Genomic DNA, 27810 nt, shown 5'->3' with positions numbered 1-27810 from the left:
CTCCATCACGGCCACGAAGAAGCGTCTGCTGCTGACGTGTTCGACAACAGCGGCGCAGTTGTCACTGCGAGAATAAAACGCCTGTCTGAATTTCAGTATTAAAATTTGCTTGCTCGCCGTTTTCCTTGGTTGATTAGTGAAGCTTAAGTGATCGCCGTATGCGTGCAAGCTCAAGAATATAGAGAAAGGAAAACAATAGGGTGAAAATAATACTTGAGGCCGGTTCAGTTGCGTGCTTATTTTTTATAGCCTCGAAACCGGTCCTTTTCGTAATGGTGGCGCAGCACGAAGCGTTAGCGTAGTCTGCTCGTCACCTCAAATCGGTTTTAATCCTCCAACTTCTAGGCACTTTGGTTGCATATTTCAATAGTACTGCAAAATGTTAAGTCGGTATATTATTTTAGCCCTGCTTATTGTACCTTTGGTGACTATATTTCATCAAAATGGTGAGTATTTACTTTACGTGGCTGCAGACGTATTTCCTCTTAAGATGGTAGTAAACAGCTTCTCGGGTGATTTTTGAAAGACGTTAGGCAGTGCTTATTTGGTGAACACAGGTGTTATATATTGTAGGTTCCAGCGAATCACCATGTGTATTTGCGTCGCTATAGCATAACGCAGATTTTCTGACGTGACTCGAGTGAGCAACATGGATTTGTCGGAAGTGTTCAAATTGCGCACGTAGACTAGAATAAAGTGGTAGACATACCTCATATGGAAGCAATTATACGATGAGTGTCTCCTGATTGATGCAGCTTGACGGTGCATGATCGTTAAGAGTCTACAAACAACTAAGGTGGCTCATATGATTGTTGACTTGTTTTTAAATTCAGCAGCAGCCAGGGAACTTGTACTGTATGTTATTCGTCATTGCTTGTCTGGGACGAGTTATCTTATGTTCAGTCCAGACGTTCTTATAAGGACGCAGATTTCGTACTTAAATTCAGAAACGTTTCAATAAAGACAGTTGCATCACATATAAACTGCTGATTACAGTGAATTTTGTCAAACTGCAGAATCATACGGGAAACATCTTGCACCTCTCGCGTCGTGTCACATTTGCCGCATATAAAAGCTTGCAAAATGTGCCTACTGCCTTAACCTTAAAAAAATATCTTCCCACTTAAATAGTTTGTGAAACTGAAGGACAAAACTAGGCAGTCATGTGCATCTTGTCAAGGGCCTTTACAATACGCTTCTGGAAGCTCTAGGATTATGCTGCTCTTTTCAACATTATTGCATCTGTTCCTCAGCCCGTTTTCGATCTGCTAATGTTAATGTTAGATCGCAGATGTTTCTGCAGGCATAAGCAGTTACTTGCGTTGGTGCTGAAATGGTATTTGTCTATACCATTAGGTGTGCCTTGTGCCAGAGCAGAAGACGACGATGATGTCGTCGTTGAAAATGATGCACCAGCTGACTCAGCGCAGCAAGAAGCAGCAGTCACTGAACAGGTGGGATATTTACTTCATTTTGGGCCTAGTCACTTTTCTGTTGAAGTGTTAAGCTTTCTGGTGTGCTGCATGTTGTCAAGCCATTACTGAATGTAATGTCAATAATGAATCAACCATATACATTGTCTAATGATGGCCATAGAAAGATAATGTTGATCAATAAATTTGTTAAAATCTATTTCAAAGCATTATGGTTTACAATGTTCACCTGTGGGGGGTCAACACATTGCATGATACTGTAATCATCAACTGGCATGCATGAGACCTCACATGCTTAACTAGTTGATGAAGTCAATGTCGAGTGTAGGATTAGAATGTTGCTTGTGATCTTAATACTCCAGCGCTGTTTTAAGAGGTTCCAATGAAAACACAGTAACTATCCTCAGATCGTTGTATTGCTTATATTGTATGTATTTCCATCTAATAATATGGTTGTCTCTCCTGCTTGTGCCTGCACTGGTCTGCACTATTATATAAGTAAATGCACTTGCTAAGTGCAGTAGGGGGGGCATACTATGCAATTTCAGGTGTTTTTACCAGCAAACCAAAACCTCCTCATTTATTTACCAAATTATGCAACGCCTGCAGTGTCATTGGTTTTGTTGAGGTGAGGCACACAACAGACATACACATTTTTCTAATCTATAAAGCATAAAGAAAAGCAAGTGTGAAAAAAAGTAAATCTTAGAGATAACAAACAGTATATAGGCAAAAATAAATGTAGCTGTAGAAAAAACACGCCTGTGTCAGCTGCCTTTGAACTTGGTAACTTGAAAGTGCAAAAACAATACCTTTATGTGGGAACAAATGTGAAAACTTAACTATTAGCCACCTATTTCTCTTTGACCTGATTTGATATCATGGGAGTGTCAACTGATACAAAAATTAGTGCCCTATCGCGAAGCGCAGCTACGAAAGTATCGTATGTGCACAGAGCATACTTTTGTCCAAGCAGCATGTGATAGACCGGTACATAGCCTTTGCTGCTTCTCCGCTTCCAACTCAAATAGAAATTGCGCACACATGCACATGCTCCTGCATGCACAATGGTTACAATAAGGAGTTGCAAAATATAGATTAGCTAATAAACAGGAGCTATGCCAGGTTGAATGGAATAGTCTAGCAGGCTATGGTCGGACACTACGATGTTCTGCACGCATGTGCATTATAATATCATGCCTGCCCTCAATGCTTTCACAGGTGCGCTCCCTGACATGGTGCTTGCCGATGTGCAAGTCATAGGGATGCAAAATATCTGTAAATTTTAAATGGGAGGAAAAAACTTTTTTTTTTTTCCACTGTTTTGTTTCAGGAAATTTAGGAAATTTGGTGGAACATTGAAACTCCATTAAATATAACTTATATTTATGTATCAGCAATAAAAATTATTATTATATACATGCAATAATAATGAAGAGAATGCAAAGACAATGAAATTAATGCTTTGTTCTCATCTGCAAAAGATTGTTAATCTTATAACTGAGAAACACTTGTATTAGAATTGGTCACGACTGCTTCCATACTGAAATTTGATTTTACATAGATGAGCTTTCAAACACATTTACTTGTGAGTCTATTGCGAAGCTTGCTATGAACATTTTCAAACAAAGACTAGTTTGTTTGTGACTGGCAGGTGGTGAAGGTATTTGCGACAGCCTAGAAGGTATAGGTGTCAGCGGCTGATTAGTGCAACGGCCTTGCCGCCAGGTTTATGGTTTCACATTCTTTTCCCCCCCACTTTTTCCAATAAAAAAAATGAAAAAAAAATTTTTCCCCAATCTTTACCAAGTTATTACCCGCCCCTTACATCTCTAGCCAGTCTACATTCCTGTGAGATTATTAAAATATTGGAGAGCTATATACATGCATGTTTTGTTTCTGCTTCGTGATGCTTTGCCAGCATTGTGGCAAATTCTCTTAACCCTTTGTGGTCATGAGTATTTACCCACTTAGCAGTCATTCCGATTGAACTATTTTGCATATTTTAAACGATGTGCAGAAATAGAACTTGTGTGAACAAATGCCTAGTAAGTGACTCATTTGAGAAAGCTTTTTTTGTTATTCCTTGGGCTGTTGTAGAGTGTAGTCTCCAGCTAGCATCACGTTGTGGGTGAGCACAAGAGGAACTGTTGTTTATCTTCAGTGCTCTCATTAGAAGATGTTTACTGGTTGTCTGAAAGCAGAATATACTTCTCCTCAGTACTAAAAGTCTTTAGATTCACTAAACTCATCCGAGCTCTTTCCATAGAATGCTTGTGGAGAAAACATTGCCATTCAGTTCTTCGTGCCAAGGAAAGCGCATGCAAATACCTTTGTGTTCTGCTAGATAAGTGCTGCCCTTATACACAGATGCTGCAAAGTGCAATTACCAATAGTTAAGGGTTCCCAAAAGGTGCTGCAACAAAGATAAAACAAGCAGACACAAGCATGCACGTGTGTCAGCTGCGTCTAGACATCTGACCAGAAACAATATGATCTCGTGCTGGAAGGGTCTACATACACCACCATAAAAGGTTAAATTTGTTTCATAACAATCTGTACACTTCTCCTTTTGCCTGCATTATGTTTATATTAATTGTGTAAGGGCTAGAAGTAGTGCAGTGTTCATTGTAAAGGGGGCGTGCAGTGTTTATTCTAAAGGAGGCACTGAGCTCAATCTGTGAGGCACTGACAGCATCACTAGGGCAGCCACGCTGCATTGCTGGTTATGTCATTTGCACAGTGTCAAAGAAATACAGGAGAGCCATCTTGTGCAAACTGCTGATAATTATCATTGAATTTGCCATGCGTACTTCATCAGTAGCCAATACATAAACATGTACGCTGCAGTGTTTTGTGCAATGTGGCACAGGTGCTTGTTATTTAGCAGTAAGTCTTATACGGTGTTTCTGGGGAGATCTGTACTGTGACTGCGCATCAACGGAGTTGCAGCGTTATGGTTAACTGTGCTGGTGTTTCGCTGCAACAGCCACGCGAAAGATAAGTGCAGTGATCAGAATGTTGCTCAAGTTAGGTTCTTCTTGATACCTAAGGTGATCAAGCATCCGTGCTAGAAGACCACAGGGATAACAGTATGGAGGAGGGTGGAGTGGCACCACATTAATCTTTCGGACATTGACCACATTGCAACACACTGCAAAGTCTTTGGTGCAAAGTGTTTTAGACTGCAAAGTCTAAAACTTTTTGTTTTAGAGCACAGCTCTTATGCACCCGTTCCTGCGTTGGCGTAACCTCAGAAACAAGCCAAGCAAAAGATGAAAGCAAATGTGGAGTGCAGCGGGGGATGAAAGATGCAGGGAAGTAACGAAGAGGAGGGTGCAGCAGAACTATGCGGCGGAAATCGGAGGAGGCTACGGCGAAAGCGTGAGAAGAAAAGTGTAGTGCGGCGAAGGTAGCTACAAGATGGCGCCAGAGTAGCGTGCGTTGTCTGGGAGGTCTGTTGGTGGCGGCTGCTATGAATCGTGCCCACGTGTCACCCATGCGCTGGCTCTTGCGATCTCCAGATTAGCAAGGTAGTTGTGCCACACTTTTCTCCATCTGTAACTTGCTGCACGAGACATTGTCCCTGCAACCCAATATATCGCGAAATAAAAATGCGTATACCAATTTCGCATATGAGAGTATCGTAATCATTGGTCAATTTTCTGGTGGAGCAATGCTAATGCTACTTTTCATGATGTCAGCAGACATGGCACACAATGGTCTCTGTAATGTCAGCAATTATGTTTGCCGCGGTGGGAAATTAAAAATAGTTTATACTTAATTCTCGTGAAGCAAGCATATTTGTTTAGTCAGCATTAAGCGCTAGAATAACTCCACTACTAAACACATGCTTGGCGTCCTGCGCTCATTGAACTGCACGTGAACTCCATTTAAATACAGGTGCAGGAAATTGGGCTCCGTCGCAACATTCGATCACCATGGTTGTGTAATCTACACGGAGTTCCCATGGCTTACTGTACAAGAAACAAGATTCCAGGTCTAGTTACCTTTACAACAGCGACCATGCCGTGCATGTGTGCATTTATACATGACTCCTGCGCCCAGCTGCTTGTTATGATAATTGTGGCCTTCCAGTGGCTTGTAAGTGTTTAGTTGCTCATGGCACAGAGCTTGTTGCATTTGCAAGGTAGTCTTTATTCTCAGCGAGCTCGACACGAGGAAGTAGTCCAACATCGCCCTGTGCCTCGCATGAGTTCAAGCGGGTTGACAAGCCGTACAAGCGAGCTTTTTTTCCGTGGCATAATTTTTCAGGTTGATTCAAGCCACATGTGTATGCGCTTAATCGCATCATTGACAAACGACACCAGTCAATAGCCAAAACATACTGAGACACTTTGTAAAGATGGTATGTGTATTTAGACAGCAGCTTAGAGGTGAACACATGAAATCACAGCCGGCAATATGGTGGCAACCGCAAATGACACTAGAGCTCCTCATGGGTGCTGTCAAGTGCATGGGTGATGTCAAGTGTTGTCGGCAGTGATATTCCTCGGGCACATGAAGGTCTCATTCGTAGAGCTGTTGTCCATCTTGTTCCATCATTGTCGTATGGAGGGAATGAACTGGTAATGTGGTGGAACAGTGTTAAAACAAATGATGATGGCATCGGGGACTGCTGCCCGTGTTGTTGCAGTGTTGACCAGCTTGACCACAGTTTGGCTGAAACCACATCAGTGTGACATAATTCAGCCAGCAAAGCAAGTAATCATTCTTATGGCACTAAAGATCACCCATAATATGGTATAAATATTGATACATGTTTATTGCGTGTTTCTTGTGGCCGATGCATGCGGGCGCCGCGACGAAGACTGCGAACGCTCTCTGGCTCTCAAGCTGTCTGCTGAACTGGCTAGCGCTGCATTATCCTTTGTAAATACACTTTGTAAATAGTCTCCAGTTCTTATTGCTTCGTTCGCGTAACATTCTGGTGGAGGACGTTGTTCCCCATCCTCGCCAAGGAGCTCCGCAGCGGCTGCACCGTCCTGCTTTTCCGCAATGGCTCCCAGTGACGACACCTCGTCTGCTTCTACTCCTGCGACCCCACCAGCCACATACGTTACGGTTACCAACCACCGTGATCCTGGCATATTTTCCGGCCAAGATAATGTCGACGTTGAGAACTGGCTCACCCTGTATGAGAGTGTTAGCCAAAACAACCGCTGGAAGCTTACCATTATGCTAGCGAATGTCCTATTCTACTTGGACGGAACTCCTCGTGGCTGGTTCCGGACACACGAGGACGAGATCTCTAGCTGGGATGCTTTCAAGGAGACGCTCACCAACCTCTTTGGAAATCCCGCCCGTCGGCAGCTGGCTGCTAGCTGGCTGTGCAACTGTGCCACTGCAAAAAATTACATTTATGCAAAAATATATGAACAAATCATCTGCTGCAGTGATTGGCAACCGGTACGAATGAGGGCTCAAGAGAGCATGGGGGTGATGCAGGAGCTCTCGGCAGCAGTCGTCAGTTCACCAGAGCCTCCTGGTTGGTTGGTTTCTGCCGGGGTTGAACTTCGTTGCGGGCAGCTCGTTTTCAGGGAGAAGCCAGTCCGAAACTGCCTCCCCTACAGAAGCTGGCCTAAATCAGTGACAGGATTGAGCAGAAAGTGGTTGTGTGAATGAGGCAGGCTGTCATTTGGGCAATATTGTACATTTTTGTTGGAAATAAGAGTGGATTTTATGGGGTACTATTTGTGAGAAGCAAGCTCTGATGAACCACACACTTATTTACTTATTGCTTGAATTTTTCAGGATGATGACGACGACGACGGTGATGACAGCTCTTCGGGTGGTCCACTGAAACCTTCCCCTGATGGCGATACTTACATGCTGTTTACAAAGCCTCAGAATTTTCAATCAAGTTAGTCAATTCTGCTCTTGTACCTACTAAGTGTGCTCATGTAGCCAGCATGTCTTCTTGACAATAGCATGGCCTATAAGGAGCTTTCATAAGATGTTGGAATGTGTTAGCAATATGCTAAAAACAGCTTCTACAGCACTGCTACAAATAAGCTGTAAGTCATAAAAACAAGTTTACACGCCACATTTTACCATGCTAATAGAATACCACCATGGTCACCATGATTATGTCATGCATACTACCATCAGTACAAAGCTCAGCAGCCTGGTGGTAGCAATTCCAATTATGTAATACACTACGCAAACGTAAAATGTTTGCTACAGATTTACCTAGTGGAACTGTAACTAGTGGTTTGTCAGTCCTGTCAAATGACTCAAGCTTTTATGCTTCAAGTGCAAGATCAAACTAGCACATGAAAAGCAAGTAGCAAAGGAAGAGGGTAATGTTTCCAGAATATTCTGCAATCATGTCTAGTTCTGAACAGCTGCTTTATTAACTTTAATTGTTTATATTGCCATTGATATGCGGTAGTTAGGTAAGAATTAGTTCAGCAAATGCATGGTGCATGAAAAATTTGGAGTGTCTGCACTTCAGGAAGGAGCTAAAGTGTGAAATAAATCCTAGAAAGAAAAAAAAACACAATTTGCTGGTAACACCTAAGAGCACAGTGTCCAGTTTTTGCTCCCCAATTCTTAAAGAGGTAAGCAGCTGAAACCGAAGGCCCTTAATTATGTTGTGAATTAATGACATTGAAATTTAAAAGCAAAGTACTGCTATGGATGCTGACAGGTGTGGTTTTCCAGTGTGTCCAATGTCAGTTGTAGGCAGTAACAGTGCAGGAGAAAATATAGCAGCAACGTAAGGGTATGAAAAGAAAAAAGGACACTGTCCAATCGCCCAACATAGTGGCTTAGTGGCTATGCATGCTGCTGCTGAGAACGAGGCTGTGGGAATGATTCCCAACTGCTGCAGCCTCATTCCGATTTTGGCAGAATTGATTTTGGTGCTTGTGAAAGAACCTCAGGTGGTCAAAATTAATTAGGAGCACTCCACTATGGCACAGCTCATAGCCCGTGTGTTTTGGGATATTAAACTCAATCAGCACTGTACAATCCTTTTGTTTTCTTGTCCATATGTTCTTGCAATAAACTTATCTGTGCCCACCCAACTATGATGCTCAATTTATTTATTTATGGTACCCTCAAGGCCTGAGGGCATTGCAGAGGGGAGTGGTAAAACAGAAAGCATAACAATGAAATACAAAAAATAAATAATGTAGCATGTTAGTAAGGCTAAGTAATGTCTTGCCTAATAGTTTGCAAGGACGCAAGTAAACGAAATAACATGCTAATAATTCCTAATTATACAATGTTAGCTAATGCCTTATGAAATAGTTTGTTATTCACGATGAAGATAATTTCACAGGAAAGGTGGTTCCACTGCCGTGATGTTCTGCGAACTTATGGCAATGATCGATGTAGCTCGAATGTGCTTGATAATGGTCTCTTAGACATTTGTGGTATGTGAAATGACCACTTTGACCTAAGGACATTTCAACACAAATCTTGAATCTTGCTTTTCCATATTTTTAACATATTTAATAAACAGGTACATTTGGGCATGCATTGTGTGACTAGCTGGTCTTTCAATGCAGAGTTGCCTGCTGGCAAGGAGGTACACTTTCTTGTGGGCTTCAGCAACAAGGGTGATAAGGAATTTGTGTTGGATACTATGGATGCTTCTTTCCGTTACCCAATGGACTTCACTTTTTATATACAAAACGTGAGTGTTTGTGTCTTTTCTTATTACCTTGTTCTGTTGAAAGTATTCCAAACCCACAATTAAATATTTTGCAGGTTGCATCAAAATAACTCTAGGAAATATGTTTTATCTTAAACTGTGCAACATTTCACAATAGTTAGAGGATGAAGCATTTTGTAATTTTATCCATGGAACTTCTTTTCAAACAAAATATGTATCATGATTCAAGAAAACCTTGATTCACTAGTACTCAAGAGCTCAAGTATTCGTGGAGTGATTTTAAAAGGACACTAAAAAGAAGCACTAAATTATTTTAGACTGATAAGTATTTCAAAACTTTTATTTTCGTTAATTTTGCAGGAAGAGGTTGTTCACTGCTAGGGGAAATGCAGACCACACTTTCATTTCTTAATAATTTCGCACTGAAACATTAATGTCGCAGTGCCCACTGTGATGTCGCAAATTTCAAGTATCTTCTGATATTTAGGTCATTGTGGTGCAGTAAAAGCTAAATTGTGTTCAGCTCCTTTAGAATACAATGTAGTCCAACTTTACTGACAAAAAAATAGCGAAGCCCGAGCAGATGCTTGTCAAAATTAATAACGTCATGGCTGGATAGAGCAGGAATTTCAAGGCTCTTTCGGCACCAGTCTTTTGTTTTTGCATTTTTTCTGATGTATCATTCCTCCTTTCATAGTTCGAGTGCCTTTTTCAGTATTCTGTAAGAGTGATTTACTAATACTGCCCACTTTAATTTCCTTTAATGTCCCTTAAATCATGGTGTGATTTCTAAGCTGATCGTGTCCTGTATTGGCATGAAGGGGCTATATCAATTACTGGCATCCACAAAAATGTGAGTAAAATGAGCCAGCATGTGCTGCAATGCAGTAATGTGCTTATGCTGGGCACTAGAGCTGTGGTCTGAGAACTTCTGACAAAGCTGTACTTCTCTTGTCAATGCGTGAATAATTTGTACAACTTAGTTTGTTGGCTTGTGTATGAGAAAACCATTCAATTTAGATATTGTACTCTCTTGCACTCGTTAGACCGACTATGTGCATTGTCAATTGCTCCATATCAGTGAAATATATATCATATTTTCATAAATATAAATGTAACTATGTACATAATGTAGACTGACACTTGAAGTTAAAAGGAAAAATAGTTATGGTTATGACATTCAGACATACAAGCACCACAGCCAAGGGCCTTTTGAGTGTAAAGCATAACTTAAACTGTCAAAATGGTTAGGCTCTCCCCAGCCTTGTCCAGCTACTGGCATTGCACCACTTTACACCCTGGGTGTGTCAAGCCTGGTTGGTGCTTTGGGGAAAAAATGTTACATTCTCAACATGGTTCATTATATTGTGAGGTGTATGTGCCATAAGTTAACGGGAAAAGGAAAGAAACTGATCACATTTGTACAATTATATGATTTAAAACACTTAAGCCATAGAGGAAAAGTTAGAACCACTATTTAATCGTCGAGCTAAACTTGAGGTGCTGGTGACTTATAAAATAATTTTTAGTCTGCCATATAGTAAATTCTATTTCTAAACAGTGCTGTGAGCTTGCTTTCCTGTTTGAGATTTTTAATGTTTGGCATTTTTATTCCTTTTCACCCAGTTTACAACCATTGGATACAACAAGGTGGTAAAACCGAAACAACAGGCTACCCTGTCTTACAGCTTCTTTGCCAGTGAGAGCTTCAGTGCTAGGCCGTTTGGCCTGGCTGTAAACCTCAGATACAGAGATGCCGTAAGTGTCACTTAAATATCTCGATAATGCTCCTTCATATGTTTGTAAAGACTAATGTGTTGAGGTTGGTAAGATAATTCAACCTGCTTCTATGGGCTGCAGTTTCAAGGAGACCATGACACCACACTTTCACATAAACTCTTGTCTATGTTGCACCACACCCTACTGTAAAACATATTACGCAGCTACATCAAAGTTGTCACTTTCTCTTGCCTGCTTGACGTAAAATGCAAACAATGCTTTACAGAAGTTAGTTGGTGTGCCAGCTTAGTGGTGCATGCAAATCCACTCGGTTATTGAGCCTCATGTCATTCAGAGAAGTAGCAGTGTATGAAACTAGCTAAATTCTATAACCTATAGACCAGCTGTTGACATCATGTATCAACGTATCCTGCCTTGTGTGTATTGGTATGACAAAAGATGGTTTATCTCAAATCATTTTCAAAACTAAACTTAGACATTTGTCTGCATAGAACAGGGTGTTCTAAATCTACGTTCTATAATTTCTTAATTTAGAGAAAAATTTTGCATTGCAATTTGGACTTGAGGAAGCCAACGCACGCCATATCTGCACATCAGCAGTCTTTGTTAGAGACCCACGCATAGCAGTGCACAAGACTTATCATTGTGTTTTTTGGGCTTATGGTGTTCATGCTGAGCATTGTTCATTCGTGCTCGCGAGGATGGTTAGTAGCACGTGAGCGGAAATCAACTCCAAAGTTTTGGAAGTTGTGGGGCTACTTCCGAATTTAGCTGCGTCTGCCTGGTCAACTCTAGTTGCCGACAGATGGCGATATTGGTCGTTACATGCTGAGTGCGTGATTTGCAATAAAGGTGTGTCGGTGTTGGTACAGCGACGTTTTGATAAAGGCTAGTCTGCTACTGCACTGCCTCAGTTTCTACATTATTTGTTTTTAAAATGCGACAAACGTTTTGGTGTGCTAAAGGGGTGATGCCACTGCAGACCACTAGCTGCATGCTGGGCGAAGCAGCTTTTTAGGCTTAGCATTGCAATCGGTATACTGAAGCCCTTTTAGCGCTTTCTGCAGTGTGAGTGACTTGTGACATTTGTGTGCCAAAAAATAAACCTAACTTTTATGTGTCTGTCACTTTGATCGTATCAGGACACCATTTATGCAATATTTGTATTTTCCATGAGCAATGCTCAAAAAGCACACAAGCTAACTGTGATGTTCGTAGCATGGCAGCTGAGCCAGATGGTATTTAAGTATACTTTTCAAAAAAAAAAAATCATGACAATATATTTGTGCAAATTTAGAAAATCTCTTATTCAAGCTTCTTGTTAAAAACTTTTCTCACCTTAATAAGCAGTATCTGCAGCTCTGTACTCCTATACGATCTGTGTAAATGGATCAAGAAGTCTCCCATAGTTTACTAAGAATTTTGAGAAGCTGTGGTGTGCCGTTCAGTGATGATGTATGCTAAGCAGCAATCATTATTACTATTTATTATTTTTTTTGCCTCTCTTCAAGGATGGCAATGCCTACCAGGATGCTGTCTTCAATGAAACTATCGAGGTTGTGGAAATTGATGAGGGACTTGATGGAGAGACGTAAGTGAGATATTTCATGGAGCCTTTCAATTAGTAGTGCGTGAATATTTGGCTTATGAATTCAATACTGCAGTCGCCGACCAATTCTTTTTACGCAGACGGCTGTAAAAATGTCTGGCAGCCCAAAGAACGGAATTTCAAGTGAAAACAACATGGAAATTTTTCTCACATACTTGTTTTTGCTTGGCGTTGTGCTCCAGTAAAATATCCACGATGTGGGGGTCTGGTATCTCACAGGAGTACTGACCATTGCGAGCTCGAGCTTAATGAGCCACAGGCCGGGTCAGCTGTCACCTCTCTTATTCTAGTGCACTACTGTGCACTAGAGTATGCTCAGGCAGCTAAAGGGGGCACCGAACGCTGCGCATGCAAGAGAACACAGTATTGCCCTGCCGGGAAACTGTTTATCATCTCTGATGGCACCCAACACTGCACAAACACCTGTTCCCGGGGTTCGCTGGAACCAAAGGGCTCCTGCACCATGGGCGAAAATACAGAGAGGGGCGCCAATAGCGCGTTGCTGCGAGAGCTATGGCTCCCTGTGACACACCACTGGGAAAAGTCCCCGTGGCTATGCTGCTTGCTCTCGTGATAACCAATGGGCCCGCTCGTGAAAACTCTGGCAATTTCCTTTGGCTTGGGCCTCCGATGAGTGTAGCTTGGCACAGTTCGACCATATGCAAGCACTAGGCACAGCTCTTCAGCTTAGCATATGGACAAGATCAACATGAGGTATGTACTTGCCGTACATGCAAAGGCACTGTACGCAAACTCAAGTCTGAGACACAAAGGGGCCGGCGGATGAGAGAAAGGCGTGGGATTACCCAGCGCTGTCCAGAAAAGATTTCTCACGCACGCGCTCTGCGGCCAGCCGCTGCCAGCAACGAGAGTGCCCCCACCACAAAAAACCACCGCGAGTGGAGTGCCACTGCCGACAATAGTCACGAGTAGAAAGGGGAGAGGCGTAGGGACGAGAGAATAGGTGAATGTCCATGCAAAGGTGCCGAGGCATACCTCAACTCCCACAATGTGAAGTATCATGGTCACTGATACCAAGGAGGCATTTCGTGACGGCACAGCTCGATGTGCGTTAGGTGCTGTTGCCAACGCTGGTGTTTCAGACTGCTTTGCATGAATATGTTTCAAAGCATTCTTTCCCTTTTTCAAGCCCTTGAACAAGAAACTTGGTAGGCACTGTCATCGAGATGGACAGTACTTCTAGCACAGACTTTGTGCCTAAGCAGTACATCTTCAGGTGTTAGTGACCAAAGTTATGATTAGGTATCAAGTTGACACAGATCTATTTGCAGTAGCCACATAGCACTCAGAAAGCCAAAAACAAAAAACTGCACCACTAATGGAAGCAAAAGTACAGATGAGAAACTGAATAGCATCAACTTTGTTCATGGCCACTATCTTGGCAACTTTGCTTGTGTGGATCATGTCCAAACAGTTTGGTAAGACATTGTACAGCATCCAAGATTTTGGTCGATGTTATACGTGTACTTTGGCGCTATTGAAAAGGTTATGGTGCCACTAGGAAGTAACAAAAATCGGTCAGTGACTGTGACTTTCTAATATGTAGTATTAATTGGGAATAATCACGAATACATGTGACACTGCTCAGGACACTGCACTAACACAGGATCTGAAATAATGCATCATCATTGTCAACCTACACAAAAACTTCTGTCACCATCTTGTGATGACAATGGCAGTGACGCTGATTCTGACAGTAGGCTATTGACAATGCTCTGGACGCAGTTTCAGATTTGTATCCAATTGTAAAGTGCAGGCAGTTTGGGACCTGTTTTCTTAAGAAAAATGTGTGTGCATTAGAATTGGATAATTACAGCAATAATTGATTGTGAGCTGCCATTTTCACTTGAAACTCTGGTGAGGGCAAGCCCTCAGAATTTGTTTCATTAGGCAATATCTATTCTGCGTCGTGCAAGTTAAATAACAGCACATATTTTCACAAGGGCATTTGTTCTATTGCAACACATTCCTGCTTTAGCTTTAAAAAAATGACTTAGTGACAGTGTCTGCACACAGGGAAATGAGCTAGCAATATCTGAAAAGGGGCATACCAACTTCACTGAAATACCGTATTTACTTGCGTAATTATTGCACCCCTGAATTTTGTCAAAATTCGTTTTTTTTTTTTTTCTTTCCCGCCTAATGATAGCACCCCAAACTTGCCGCAGTGATATGTCGTGTGCCAAGTCTAGCTAATGACGATCGCGCTTACCATCTGTCGAATGCTACGCGAACGACTACTCAAGACATACCAAACGGTCTGCACGCACCAAACGGATTCTTAAGTAGATGGCCCATTTCATTCCTGTCATCACTTTCCGCACTTCCATGAAAAAAAAAAGAAAGAGCTACAACCAAACTTACCTTGGCTTTATTATTTGTAGGCTTTATAATGGTTGTGGTCAACAACAAGAACAGAAAAGGCACCTTTCGATTCCTCTCGTCTGCATTTGTGGGCACGCAACAAATCACGAGCGGCAACGATAGTAGCCACGTTACAGTGATACGTTAGAAGTGTACCCTATTCCTATGCCGACGCTTGTAACACAGCTAAGATATTCGCCCACCCTTAGCGGAAATGTGCTGTATTATGATTGTAGTGAAGACAAATGCCGCAGTTTCCGCAGCATGCCCGCCATGTGTTTCTATGTCACTGGCAGCTAAGTGCACCCATCTCTGTTTTTGTTGCCTCAAAGTGGACATGGATATGTTATTGTCGTAAACTTGCCGATATTAACAATATTCATTACTGATACGGGAGAAACTGTTTCAATGTACGTAATGTACTCACGAGAAGAAGAAAATTGCGTTCGGCTTGCTACGCCGACCGCCATTCTTGTTTTGCTGTCCCGCACTGTTACAGCGGCAGCCGCCTGTTGACCTGTTGTCATCCCGCAGCAAATGCGGGATGAAAAAAGTTTTTATTTTCATGGAAAATTTAACCTGCGTAATGATTGCACCCCTGAATTTGCGGCAATTTTGTTGACAAAAAAGTGCAATCATTATGCGTGTAGATACGGTATCATCTAGTAAAGCCATCGATACCCTGTGTGCCTGTTAACGTACCAGTAATGCTAGCTTTGCATCATTATTAGTTTATTTTTTTCTTTACTGTGCTCTTGCCAACTTCTCCAGTCCTTGAAGAAAGAAGTAGTACTTCGAACAGGATGGCAAAGAAAAGAAACTAAATATTCATGCAAATATGGTACATTGTAAAATTTGTACTAGATTGTCCTCTTTCTCAATACATTCGAACCCACTTATAATGATACTGGTTTTAACAAAATATTGGGTTCTGTAAGAATGAGCAGCTAATGCACCGTCAGCTTTAGTATGTGTTCTATGGTAAAATAAACTGCTTACTAATATGCTCCCATGCTGCATTATTGGTTGTAACAATAAAACCTGACTACTGAGTGTGTGCACAATATTCAGCTCACTTTCTTAGAAGAAGGGATTCCTCTTAGCTGTTGTCACCCAGTTGATTTTCATTGATAGCTATAAAAATTTGTTTAATTAAAGTATTGTCAAATTGACACCATTTTTTGTTATTGTATCCAAGTTAGCAACTTCAGGAACTGAACAATTGATGTAGTTGAAATTGTGAGCGTTGTGTGTGCGGTATTGTTCATGTTCCACCATTCACTGCTCATACATTGCAGGTTTTTCTTATACATGTTCTTGGCTACATGTCTGGTCCTCCTGCTGGTAGCTGCACAACAGTTCCTGGGAACTCTTAGTGTGAGTCTAAAATAGTGCTGGTTATATGATCGCTCTGCTATAGTAAAGCCAAATATGAATAAATGTAAATAGATAATCTATGCCATGCTTATTAAACCCGGAGGCTTTTACTTATTGGCTCTGTTCAACATTTAAAAACCCTCTATTAAATCTCTTGCATAAAGAATTCAAAAAGGAATGTGACATGTGCTTTTCTGCATTTCCCTGAGCCTGGAAGTGGTGTGAGCTCATGCTGCATACATACACGTACTTCAATTGGGGCACAGCATTAGGTGGAAGCTATAGCTCAACCCTTTGCAGATATGTATGAAAAAAATGGAAATATAGTCGCCGACTGTTTATTCGGACCTCACGGGCACTGCGGAAATGTCCGAATAAACAGGTGTCCGAAAAAGCAGATTAAGAAAAAGAAAAGAAATCCTTTATTTCCACGCACTTATTCGCGCTCGGCAGTAGGCTTGAAGAAATCGTGAATGCGCCGTTGCACGCTGTTCGGTTTACGCGCAATAAGATAAGCCTGAATCTCGGAGAGGGTTGTACGGTCACTATAGGTGGCTGAAAACACAGTCACTACTTGTACACGCTCCGCATGCGACGGCAGCGTAGCACATGGTGCGTCATCTTCCGACTCTGAGTCATCGTGCGGCGGTGCAGCAGAAACCTGATGAATGATCTCGCCGTCGTCGAGTTCTGCGCATGTCAGTACAGCAGTGTCAGCACAGCAGTGTCAGCACCTGTGAAACTGTCAAACGGGACAGTGTCCGGAATCGCAATGCAACCACTGCTCAGGTCTAGGCAGAACATTTTCGGCTTCAGTAGGGCACATCAGAAGGCGACAAATCCTAGGCCTCCCGGCACCCGCTTGCCGACATTCCCCAGCGCAGTCTGCGTGGGCACTGTCGGTGCCATTAGACTCTTGACGCGATGTTTTCGTATGCCGCGTTGGATCACCGCAACCTCGACACGGCACACAAAGCAAACATCACCATGCCGGCACGCTGACACCAGTCGCACAAACGAAAAACGTGGCCTACTCGTAGCGTTGTGCACGAAGAAAGAAACAAATCAGCTGCTGGATTGTCTTGACATGGCTTACTAAGCTGAGACTGGAACTGCTGTAGCCACGAACCAGGCAGAAACGATGATGATGAGTGGGGATTTGCAGTAGCGCCACTTCGTGGGGCAGCAAGGAGGCTCCGTTCAAAACAAAAATGGCGTTCAGCAAGTCGAACCATGCATCGGTCAGAGTCGGTGCATGGTGCTCTCGATCGAGTTGGCTCAAGGAGTGTCTGAAAGATCAGACGAGATGTTGCGAGGTGTCCGAACTTTCAGCGGTTGTTATACATTACGGTCTATGGGGCGAATGGCGGTGCCACGAAGCAGACAGAATAATCGAGCATGTCCGAATTTTTGGAGTCCAAAAAATCAGTCGGCGACTGTACCCTTGTTCGACCACCACTGAACCAATTTGAATGGTGTTTGTTAGATTTAAAAGGAGAAATCATATTTTGGTGGCAGCAAATCTTTGGGAAAACATGATGTTCGGCTAGTTCTGTCAACATCTTGTAATGACAGTAGCAATGGTAGGCTGTGAGATTGACAGCAAATCTTTAATTTAGGCCCTCAGTTTATGTAAGTTTATATACACACACAGTCGATCCCGGATATATCAAACTGAAAGGGGATCGCGAAATGGTTTGGTATATCGATAATGCGAAATATAAAATATGCATGTCAAAAGCTTCTCTAACAACTCCACACATCTCAAGGCAGTTTCCCGATGTCGTGACTAACGGGAACTTACCGATCTGTGCCTCTAAGGCACGTAAGAAAACAAACACAGTGCGATGACCAGAGCACTTTATTTCGGAAGAAAAAAAATCTGTGACCTTTGCTTGCTTTTTCTTCTGCACCATCAAGTTCATTAAGCTGTCCTCAAGCTTGTTGACAGTGTCCAAATGAGAAAGGCCAGCTCCTTCCGTTGTGCCACAACAGCGGCGAATGACGTTGAAAGCTGATGCAAGTTCAGCTGCAGTGCATGATGGTTGGTCCTCTTCGTCGGAACCTTCACCACTGCTCGAGTCTGCGTCCTCGTCATCCATGATGTCAGCCACAATCTCCGCATCAGCGCGATCCGCTACAGCTTGCACGCCGTCGTCAGCGCTGACAAAATCGCGTGCTGTAACACCGCCTGGGATGGCGCCTGGGAATGCCGAGAGCTCACAAAATTCGCTGTCCATGCATCCAACGTCATCACCTTCACTGTCAAGACATCCGTCGTCTGCAGCTACCACAAAGCCTGCTTTGCGGAAGCAGTTCACAATTGTGCTTTTCTTCACGTTGTTCCAAGCACCAGCCAGCATTTTAATGGCTCCGAGGAGGTCCACCTTGAGTTCGATTCCTAATCGAAGGTTGATTAGTAGCCTCTGCACCAGTCATCATCTGTACCCAACCTTAAACACTTTCACAATTTGAGGATTTGTTCTTCAGGATCGTACTCAAGGTGTTGCGAGGAATTCTGAACACCGCGGTGACAGACGACTTTTTTTTTGCCAGCCTCCACCCGTCGAATGATGTCTGCCTTAGTTGAAAAATCCAAATTCTTGTGTTTTTTCGCGGCCATGGCTCCGGAACACATGCCAAAAGGGAAAAAGAAAAATGCACTGCACCACACGAGTCTCAAGCCTTCGCGTTGGCCTCGTGAATAAAAGGAACAAAGCGAATCAAAAGACGCACCGCTCCGCGTCTCCGCACTACCACAAGCCCAAGCTGCACTGACCCCGTTTATCTCGCTGCGTCGGCGGTGTCAGCCAACCAAAACACAGGAAACGGGCGCCTGCGGTCAGCCTGGTTTCTCCCTCCCGCTTCCCTTTCACACCCAATCGCACTCCAAGTGCTCCTCGTCACGTGCCTTTTACCCACACGCCCCTTTCTCAGAGTGCTGGGCGGCGCGCGTGAGATCGCGGGAACATCGCAAGAGCTTCGTGAGGAGAAGCGCACTTGCGGGGGTGTAACGCGATGGGAGAAGCGCACTTGCAGGGGTCGTATGTGGTGGGAGAAGCGCACTTGCAGGGGCGCAACTCAGCACGGAGTTCGATACATCGATATGCCGGTGCACGGGAGTTCTATATACGCAAACAATAGCGCTATACTTTTGCGTTAGATCCCCAAGGGGATTTTCCAACTGTTCGATATAGGCAATAATTCGATATATCCGGGTTCAATATATCCGGGATCGACTGTGTATATATTTTTTTCCGCTCTCTTTTTAAGTTAATAGCATAAGCAAGAAAGTCACACACACACTTGTTACTAGAACTGACTTTTCTTTCAAATACAACAACTTCCATTTATGTAGGGCCAGTAGTTTGCCAATGGGAGCATTTCTCTGTTTCACATACCCATATTTGAACAGGGAGGGCCTGAGCTACGTATACAATACAAACTCGTTCATACGTTTTGGAAGAAACTGCGAGAAAAATCCTGCCAACTGGGAGAACGTACGATTCGAAGTAACTAAAAAATTCTACGGGCTCTACTATGGTTGACATTAATAATGCGAATCGTCGCTCAGATCGTTGCGGCACAAGAGCCGACGCGCGTGGAGCTGGTGGTGCTCCGGCGGCCCGAGACAAATTTTGTTGTTTTCCTATTGCATGGTGTTTAAGAGGGCGACTGGGAAACTGAAACAAAATCGAGCTGGTGGGCAACACCAGACGCTGCCAAAGCGAAACGCAATGCCCACATAGCGCCACCTGCAGCAGGGAATGTCGGTGCATTTGGATTATTGCCTACTAAAAGCCTGCGATACGGTATACCAATGGCACATGCACCACACACTGTAAAACAGATAGGTGAAGATGCTTATTGTAATAGATTTGATGGCAATAGCTATGAATGCACCGTGCGACGACTCAGGCGGAGATTTTCTGGTACTGGAATAAGAAACTGTGCGCGCCATTGTTTTCACTTGAGATGGGCGGGTATATACTGTTCTCAATCACGCGCACCTCGCGCCTTGTTCACATGGGATCTAGCAGCTGGAAAACGTATGCGATTGCAGTCTGCCGCAGGGAACAGTGCCACGTTTCAGTTATCGCCTGTTAGAAGCTTGCGCTTTTGACGGCACCATGCGCTGTGAAACAGCTAGGCAAAGATGCTTGTCGCAATAGCATTGGCGGTGATAGCTGTGAATGCTGCGTGTACGACGACCCCAGAGAAGATTTACTACCGAAATGAGAAACTGAGTGCGTGCTAGAACCGAAATGAGACGACGGACAGGCGAGTATTGCGGTGAAGCTGCCGCAGGGGGCAGCTATATACTGTTCTCAATCGCATGCGCCTCAGGCATTCTCTTGTTTACATGAGGTCTAGCGGCATACTGAATGTTGGTGCCGAAAAATCGTGTTTTCTGGGAATGTATGAACCAGTAAAAAAATGAGCGTAAATCTATTGGGTAATTTTCTGTGTTCTTGATTGCGAATGTTGGTGCCGGGAAAACGTACGTAACGTGAACGTATCAGCTGGATTCTACTGTACACATTAATAAGGAAATTTAGAATTTGCAGACTCAAACATAGCATATGCTATCAGCCAAGCATACAGAAGAACCAAGGCAGAGCTCCAGCTCTTGGTAAAGTAAGGGCACTTGCATCTGGGTTGCAAATTGTGACAATTATTGGAAGTGCCATATGGTTTTACTTAGTGCATCAGCCTCTTGTTTAATTATCAATACATTTATTTTGAAACTTTCTGCAACTAACCACAATAAAGCTAACATTTTTTCCAGTGCTTCACATACATTAGTGTAATTTGTTCTAGCGCTAGAAACTGTCGACGTTTCTGCCAACTTCACTTGCTGTAGAACTTGTACACAAACTTGCAATGACCACTTGTTCTGCTCTCTGCGTTCTGCTTTTTTTTTTCTTTTAGAAAAAGAAGCCAGCCAGCAAGCAAAAAGTAGAGATGGGCACCCAGAGTGCCAGTGACGTGGACTATGATTGGCTGCCCAAGGAGATAAGTAAGTCAACTCTTCATTTGCAGTTGCCAACCAATATTTTAGTCAGCTTCGCAGTGCCACCACTGGCCCCATATACAGTGAAACCTCATTAAATCGTATTTGGCCAGAGCTTGGAAACACTATGTACTAAACGGTAGTACTGCTTAACCGAAATAGCATGAGATCGCCCACTTACCTGTCATAAACAACTCGGAGAGAGTGCCATGAAAGCAAAAGAAATGTCACTGTTGTTAGGCAACACTTCGGCAATAACAGAGGCAACGATGGTGAAAAGTCGAACCTCGAAAAGTCAAACCTGAAGCCGACATCTTTTCACGGTCACAGCTGCACTGCCAAGCAACTTCTTTGCATTCCAAATGCCGCACACCGTAGTCATCAGTAGATCCCTCTCACGTACCAGCGCCGGCTTCTTCGTGCCACGTTTGGTATCACGAACAATGTCCAGTTTTCTTCTATGCTGAGCGCCTGGTTTTTGACCGAGCTTCGGCATGACGTGAGTCCTAGCTTGCACGACGCCACAACACAGGCCACAGTGCTCTCTGGCACGGTGTCGAAATGATGTCGATGTGGCTTCACCCTTCCGAGCGCCCTCTGCCTTTGCGCTTGGAGGTCATTCTGGTCTCTGAGGCTCGTTGTTCTGCCAGGCCGACCTACAGCCGTGATTGCGCAATGAAAAGTGGAAACACTACGTGTTAACCAATAAGTACACAATAGGCTGGTACAGTTTATGCAGATACAAAATGCATTATGTTCAATGGCCGCTTATTTGGGGATTTCACTTGCTACTTTTAGAACAAAAGTGCTGTTTAAGCAGGTACGGTTTAACGAGGTTTTACTGTACATAATGTATAAGTACAACTGAAATTACAGACACCTTACAGTGCGCCACTTATTATTTCGGACTCTTAACTGCATGACCGCATGCTAATTTAGCTACTGAGACCTGCAGAAATAGCTATATTTTAGTTTTGATACATTTCCACTTTTTGCGGCAGAACGTTCCCAGAGGACACACAACAACCTCCAGCGTAAAACCAAAATTTGCTATAGGGCCTGGTGAAGGGGCCCTTTTATGTATGCATTAGCCGTACTTTCTCTTCTCTGTAGCAACATCATGACAATGGTCAAAATACAGACCAGCCATGTTGCATGCAAGCGTTTGTGCATGCAACAATGCGTTGACAAGCTTGGACCGTATTCTCGGATGATCACTTTCAAAGATACTTTCACTTTCATGAGATTTCTTGCAAGTAGCACAAGACACGTCAGGAGGTGATGGTGTTTGTGGCACTGTGTTAAGAATGCTGTTGCTCATGGCAGCCGATATGTCAGGTGCTAGTCAAGCGAAATCTCACTAAAGTATCGTCAAAAGCGAGCACCTTTGATTGCATGAAAAAATATGTGATTACCATATGACTGCAATGCATCGTGGTAATGCTCATTGCGGAACGCTCACTGCCAGCAAGACCTGTACTACAATTCCCAGGTTTCTCTTGAGTGCGTATTGCGGTAGCGGATTGGCCATCGCTCTCTCCTGAAATGTTGGAACAGGCATGCAATACGCTTGCACGGATGCGCAACATGGACATGCAGTGGGGAGCTGGCATAAGCCGCTTGGACGGGCATTGCTGCTAAGGATTGACCCATCGGACCTATACTCCTGGAAAGAACATTCTTATTGCAGTTGTATTCCTTTCCGCAGTCGCCCCCATCCTCTTTCATTGCACTCCATGCGCAGCCTGTGCACTGTTCACAAACCCGTGCCCCTTGCTACTGAGAGGCTGGAGTTCCCGTAATGATTTGGTGTCCAGTGGCTGAGCGCACTATACTGGTGAAATTTCGCCAGCAGCACGAAACTATCACAAAATTCGGCACAAAATAAGACAGACATCTTTAGGTAAGATAGAAGCAAATGCTAAGTGAAGTTGCTGAAATCGTCAATTTGCTTTGTTATATCAAAATTTCTATGCATTGAAATTCTTTCTTGGATAATCTTTCACCATAGGGAGGGCACTTGCTCGGAATTTTACGATAGTTATCAAGCTTAGCTTAATGTAGCAACAACAGTGTGCAGTTGGGACAGTTTATATGTGGATTTTATGACAAAATCTAGATTGACTTTTGACTGCTTGACTACCTGCAGATCGATCACCAAAGAGGTCACCACGCCAGTCACCGAGGTCACGACGACTCAAGAGGGGCACTGGATCTGGAGAGGAGTAGTGAGGTGTCAAAAAATGACTGTTGCCACTGACACTTGTGCTAAGCACCACATCGCATCGCAGACCCCTGTCACATCACATCTCCTGCCACAGGGATTCTCGCGGTTTGCTGAAAGGCGTCGTTTCCAGTCATTCTTGTTGTGGTAATGGTGCTTTGTCACTCATTTTTTGGAACTGTTGATGATTTTGTTGCATTCAGAATGGAATTTTTGGTCATGGCACTGACTGGACGACAAGGTGGCAGGGGAAGGGAGCTGCGGTGGGCTGTGATAGGCCTCTATAATAAAAAATTTTTTTACGTCTGTTTTCTTGTGTATGCATGGTTATACTTGCACTTTTAGCAACAGTGTACACCTTCAGGGACTGCCAATTCCATTTTACTGGAATTGTGTGGGTCAACATTTGCAATTCTAATTATTTCGCTTTATATCTAAGCCTCCTTTATCTCAACATGAACTTCAGTAGCACGAATTACAGCCCGTGACTGCAGTACATTTAGCATTTGTCTGTGTCTAGTTTTTATGTGACAATAAAGGACATTTCATCAACATTAAAGATGTGAGTTAGCACAGTATGTGTGTATTTGGAGTCCTCTTTCTTGTCCTTTATAGCACCAACTCTGATGCTGCATTTCATAAAGCAAGAACTGAGTGTAGCCTAAGTATGTTGGCACTGATTGCAGGTTGATGAGCTTTGAAATGGGCAGAGAGGTGTATGCAAAAGTGATTAAGGTGGTCTGTCGGCAGGATACAAAGTAGCACTGCACCATGCAACAGGATTTTAGCAGTAATCAAAAAAATGTAGCTGCATTAATCGAAGCATCACGGGACTCAAGATTTGCAACATATAAATTGTGAGGATATTATTAACTATTGTCTAGATTTTCCGAGATCTTGAGGCTTGTGACATTTGCAGCATTCATTTGCCACTGATTGGTCACCCCATCTGGTGCCTGCGTGCACCACCGATTTATTTCGGGCCCAGTTAATGTTGCTTCATCATCATCATCTTTTACTACATGTGCTACATTTCAAGTTCTGCTTGAGAGGGTTTTTGATAAAGGGGCTGTTATTTGTCTTCGAGAGTTTGTGTATCCGAACATCAACTTTAATAGCATATGTAAAAGTATTAACATTAAATATTTATTTCATCCTCTCGCAGAATTGTAGAGATAAAGGAGTGATACATACAGGATATTATTGCATTTAAGAAGAGTAAAGGATGGTATAGTGCTGTGGATTAATATGTTTATGAGCTACAAGTGTGAAGCTTCTGTTCAAGTTTGTGACATTTCTCCTGAACATTGTGGTGTTCGTCTTGTCACTGAAAGCTCAGTGCACACAGCTTCTGTCTTTAAACATACAGCTCAGTTAACTAGTCAGCGCCTGCCTTGAGTGCTGTCAATGGCGTCCTACTGCATTTTTTTTTAAGGTGAGGGGGGTGGAAGGCAGGCACATGGTGTGCTCCCCCTGGCTAGGCTCCTGCAGGGCTGTCCACAACGCTGTTATGTAGTGGTATTATATCTGTCACTGTATTTCTTAAATACGTACTTAATAATTATGCGAGGGTGAATCTGAAAGTCCTTGCCCCTATCTTTTATTAGCCAAAATAATGTGCATACAGGTAATTACATATATACATACTGTTCTGTGTAACTTGCACTATTTTTCCACCTAGTCCCCACACTGGTTCAGACATTTGTCCCATTGCAGCACTAAATTTGAGAAATGTCAGTCGGCGATGCACGTGGCCTCCCCGAACGCTCTTGACAGGCAAGTCTTCACGGCCTTTTGTGGACTCTCAACACCACTACCTCACACTTCTCAAAGCAAGACACTTTTCCCCATACATGGGCTGCATTTCCCTGTTGGTTTTGATGGGTTTCTATGGGCTCCATAGAAACCGAACCGCACTTTCTTGCTTGTATGCCGCGGATGTGTGAAGCACAACTGCCATCTTCAACAACTGACAGCAGCATCATGCCAGGGAGCTACCGGTAGATAAGGCTGGGCCGGTCCAAGAAAGGTCCACCGCTGGGGATGGATATATTGTCTTCACATTTACAGCTGCAATTTGGCTAAAAAAAGAAGGGGCAACAACTTTCCGATTTGCCCTTATATAACCAAACAATTTAAGTGCACCAGCAGTTGTCATATTGCACTTGCCCAGTGTTATAAAGAGAGAAATAAACCCAGAAAAAAGAAAAAGAAGCTGCATGTTAACTTTTGGGAATAAATACTGTTAGAAACTTGCTTCCAGTAAAAGCTTTCACCTATACAATGTTCTTATGTCTTGTATTTGCTTTCTAGTTAATGCCTGATATCTGGTAGTATAAGTCACTAAGTTGTCCTGTTCCTTTGGCTGCTTCTAACTGCTTATTGGCTGCTGTAGATTAAACAAGCAATTTCTAAGTATATTTGGAAAATATGCATTCCTTTAACTACATTTCGTAAGCTTCCAGGTACAGCTTTCTCAATGGCAATGTTACTAGATCTATTGGTAACGTGAAATAATTGGAAAGTGTTCCTTTTGTTCCTGTTAAAAATCTTTCAGTTGTACCAGTGTTTACCCTTACATGTGTCAGTGTTCAGTGCAATGTGTGCTGCAGTGCATTGACTTGTTTCCAGAGCATATGCACCACAGTGGTGCGATGCTTCAGACCAAAACACTGGTAGTGCAAAACTTGCTCGTGGTGATCATCAATGGCAAGTTGCACACATATTAATAGCACTAGGATGTGCCTAATAGAGTGTGGCCCCCAGCTATCACTACAGCGTTGGTGAGTGCTTCCCAGCCATTTTACCTTGAGCACATTTAGCCTCCTGTATGTTAGTTTTCTATGCCCTATGATTTCATAATGGCTACGGCATTATTTATTTATTTATTTTATATTATTTTGCATTACCAAGCTCTAGTAACATCTCCGCTCGGAAGACTATATGTGGCAGTATAATCGTGCAGTAGTGGGAATACTGCACCAATTGTGCCATTTCGATACTTGAGCAACTTGCGCCAAATTGCACCAGAACAGCTTTGGCAGGCATCAGTGAAAGTCAGTGCGGTGCAGGGAATTGTGTCATTGGTTTCTAAGGGCATGAACAGCCGCACCCAATGAAGCCCCAAGAATAAAAGTAAAGGTAGTGAGATTCCTTTATCTTGCCGCCTGTGCCAGCGAGTGAGGACAGGTGAGGAGGTCTGGGGCATATCCGCATCGCTGTTGGTGAAACGGAGTCGCATGGTCGTGCTAACGCCGTTTCCGCAGAAAAGCGTCCGCGTGCTGCAGGCTGCACTTTTTGTTTTATTGTGTTCCTTTTTTCTTTTTTTGACTCGTGCTAGCACCATGACAGTCTCTTAATTGCCGTATGCGCAGGAGTTCCTCCAGCAATTGAGATAAGGAGGGGTGTTTGAATTTCAGCAGAGGGGGGGGGGGGAGGTTAAGGTGAGAGGAAAAATGGTAGTAAATTTGTGCAGCTCTTACACGCCTGTTCCTGTGGCGTAATTTCTCGGCGTAACTGAGCGAACAAGCACAGCGAAAGCTGAAAGCGAACGCAGAGCGCAGCGGGGGGGATGAAAGGCGCGAGTAGGTAAGTGGAGAGGATGGTATGGCAAAAAGGGTGAGGAGGAAAGCAGAGTGCCAACAAAACCAGGCATGCGGCCAGCGCGAAAAAGCGCTGGTGTGGGCTTCGGACCCACTGCGCATGCGCTACTACGCCTGCGGTGCCGCTGCCACTAGAGAATGCGTCTGCGCAAGCCATGCGTTCCCGTGTTCACGCTTTCTTTCCGAACAATGAGCGACGCAACCAGTGGCTTCGTCTGCTGCTGCTGCTAAATGAGCTTCCCGAGCAAAGGCTCAGCACCACCAGTGAGGGTGCCTTGTCCTTCAGAATCAAATTCTTTGTCATAATGTGAATTTTTGTCGAAATGCCTGAACAGCTGCATTCGAAATTCGCATTAGAGAGTATCGTAATCGTCAGTGAAATTTTTTTTATTTGTGTCATTGGTGTGTCGCATAGGACTAGCAATGTTTACTACTCCAACATTCGTAACGAAGGCTGCAAACAATTATCTTTACATAAGGACTAAAGTCTTATTTATGAACAGACTAATGAACAAGGACTGCAAAATGTGTCCTCCACATACACCAAGAAGTCTAATACATGCTTTGACACTGTACAACACTTGGAAGGTGTATTATCGGAGCTTTTATATCAGCCACAAGGATTTTCATGACACCGACACATTTAGATATGAATTTACACCTTCTACACACAATTGGTTGAATATGTACAAGCAGAGGTATATAAAAAAAAAAAACAGCGCGACACAGGACCAGCGAGTGAATAGCATAGAATAGAGCACTGTCCTGTGCTCTTTACTCG

At 43.3% G+C, this 27810-nt stretch overlaps 1 protein-coding gene across 1 annotated transcript; it reads left to right on the top strand.

The window, feature by feature from the left end:
• The first annotated feature begins 285 nt into the window (after window positions 1-285).
• On the top strand, window positions 286-23619 carry l(1)G0320 (signal sequence receptor subunit 1 l(1)G0320). The gene is made up of 9 exons (XM_050193869.3): window positions 286-446; window positions 1357-1454; window positions 7209-7317; window positions 8972-9099; window positions 10705-10836; window positions 12330-12409; window positions 16111-16189; window positions 21122-21209; window positions 23353-23619. The coding sequence occupies exons 1-9, from the start codon at window positions 380-382 to the stop codon at window positions 23430-23432; spliced, it is 861 nt and encodes a 286-aa protein (XP_050049826.1). The 5' UTR covers window positions 286-379; the 3' UTR covers window positions 23433-23619.
• The last annotated feature ends 4191 nt before the right edge of the window (window positions 23620-27810 follow it).

This window comes from Dermacentor andersoni, chromosome 1 (genome assembly GCF_023375885.2).
Source record: "Dermacentor andersoni chromosome 1, qqDerAnde1_hic_scaffold, whole genome shotgun sequence".
In the NCBI taxonomy this organism is placed as follows: domain Eukaryota; kingdom Metazoa; phylum Arthropoda; class Arachnida; order Ixodida; family Ixodidae; genus Dermacentor; species Dermacentor andersoni.
Note: the sequence above shows the minus strand (reverse complement) of the source record. Positions and strands in the feature narration are given on the sequence as shown.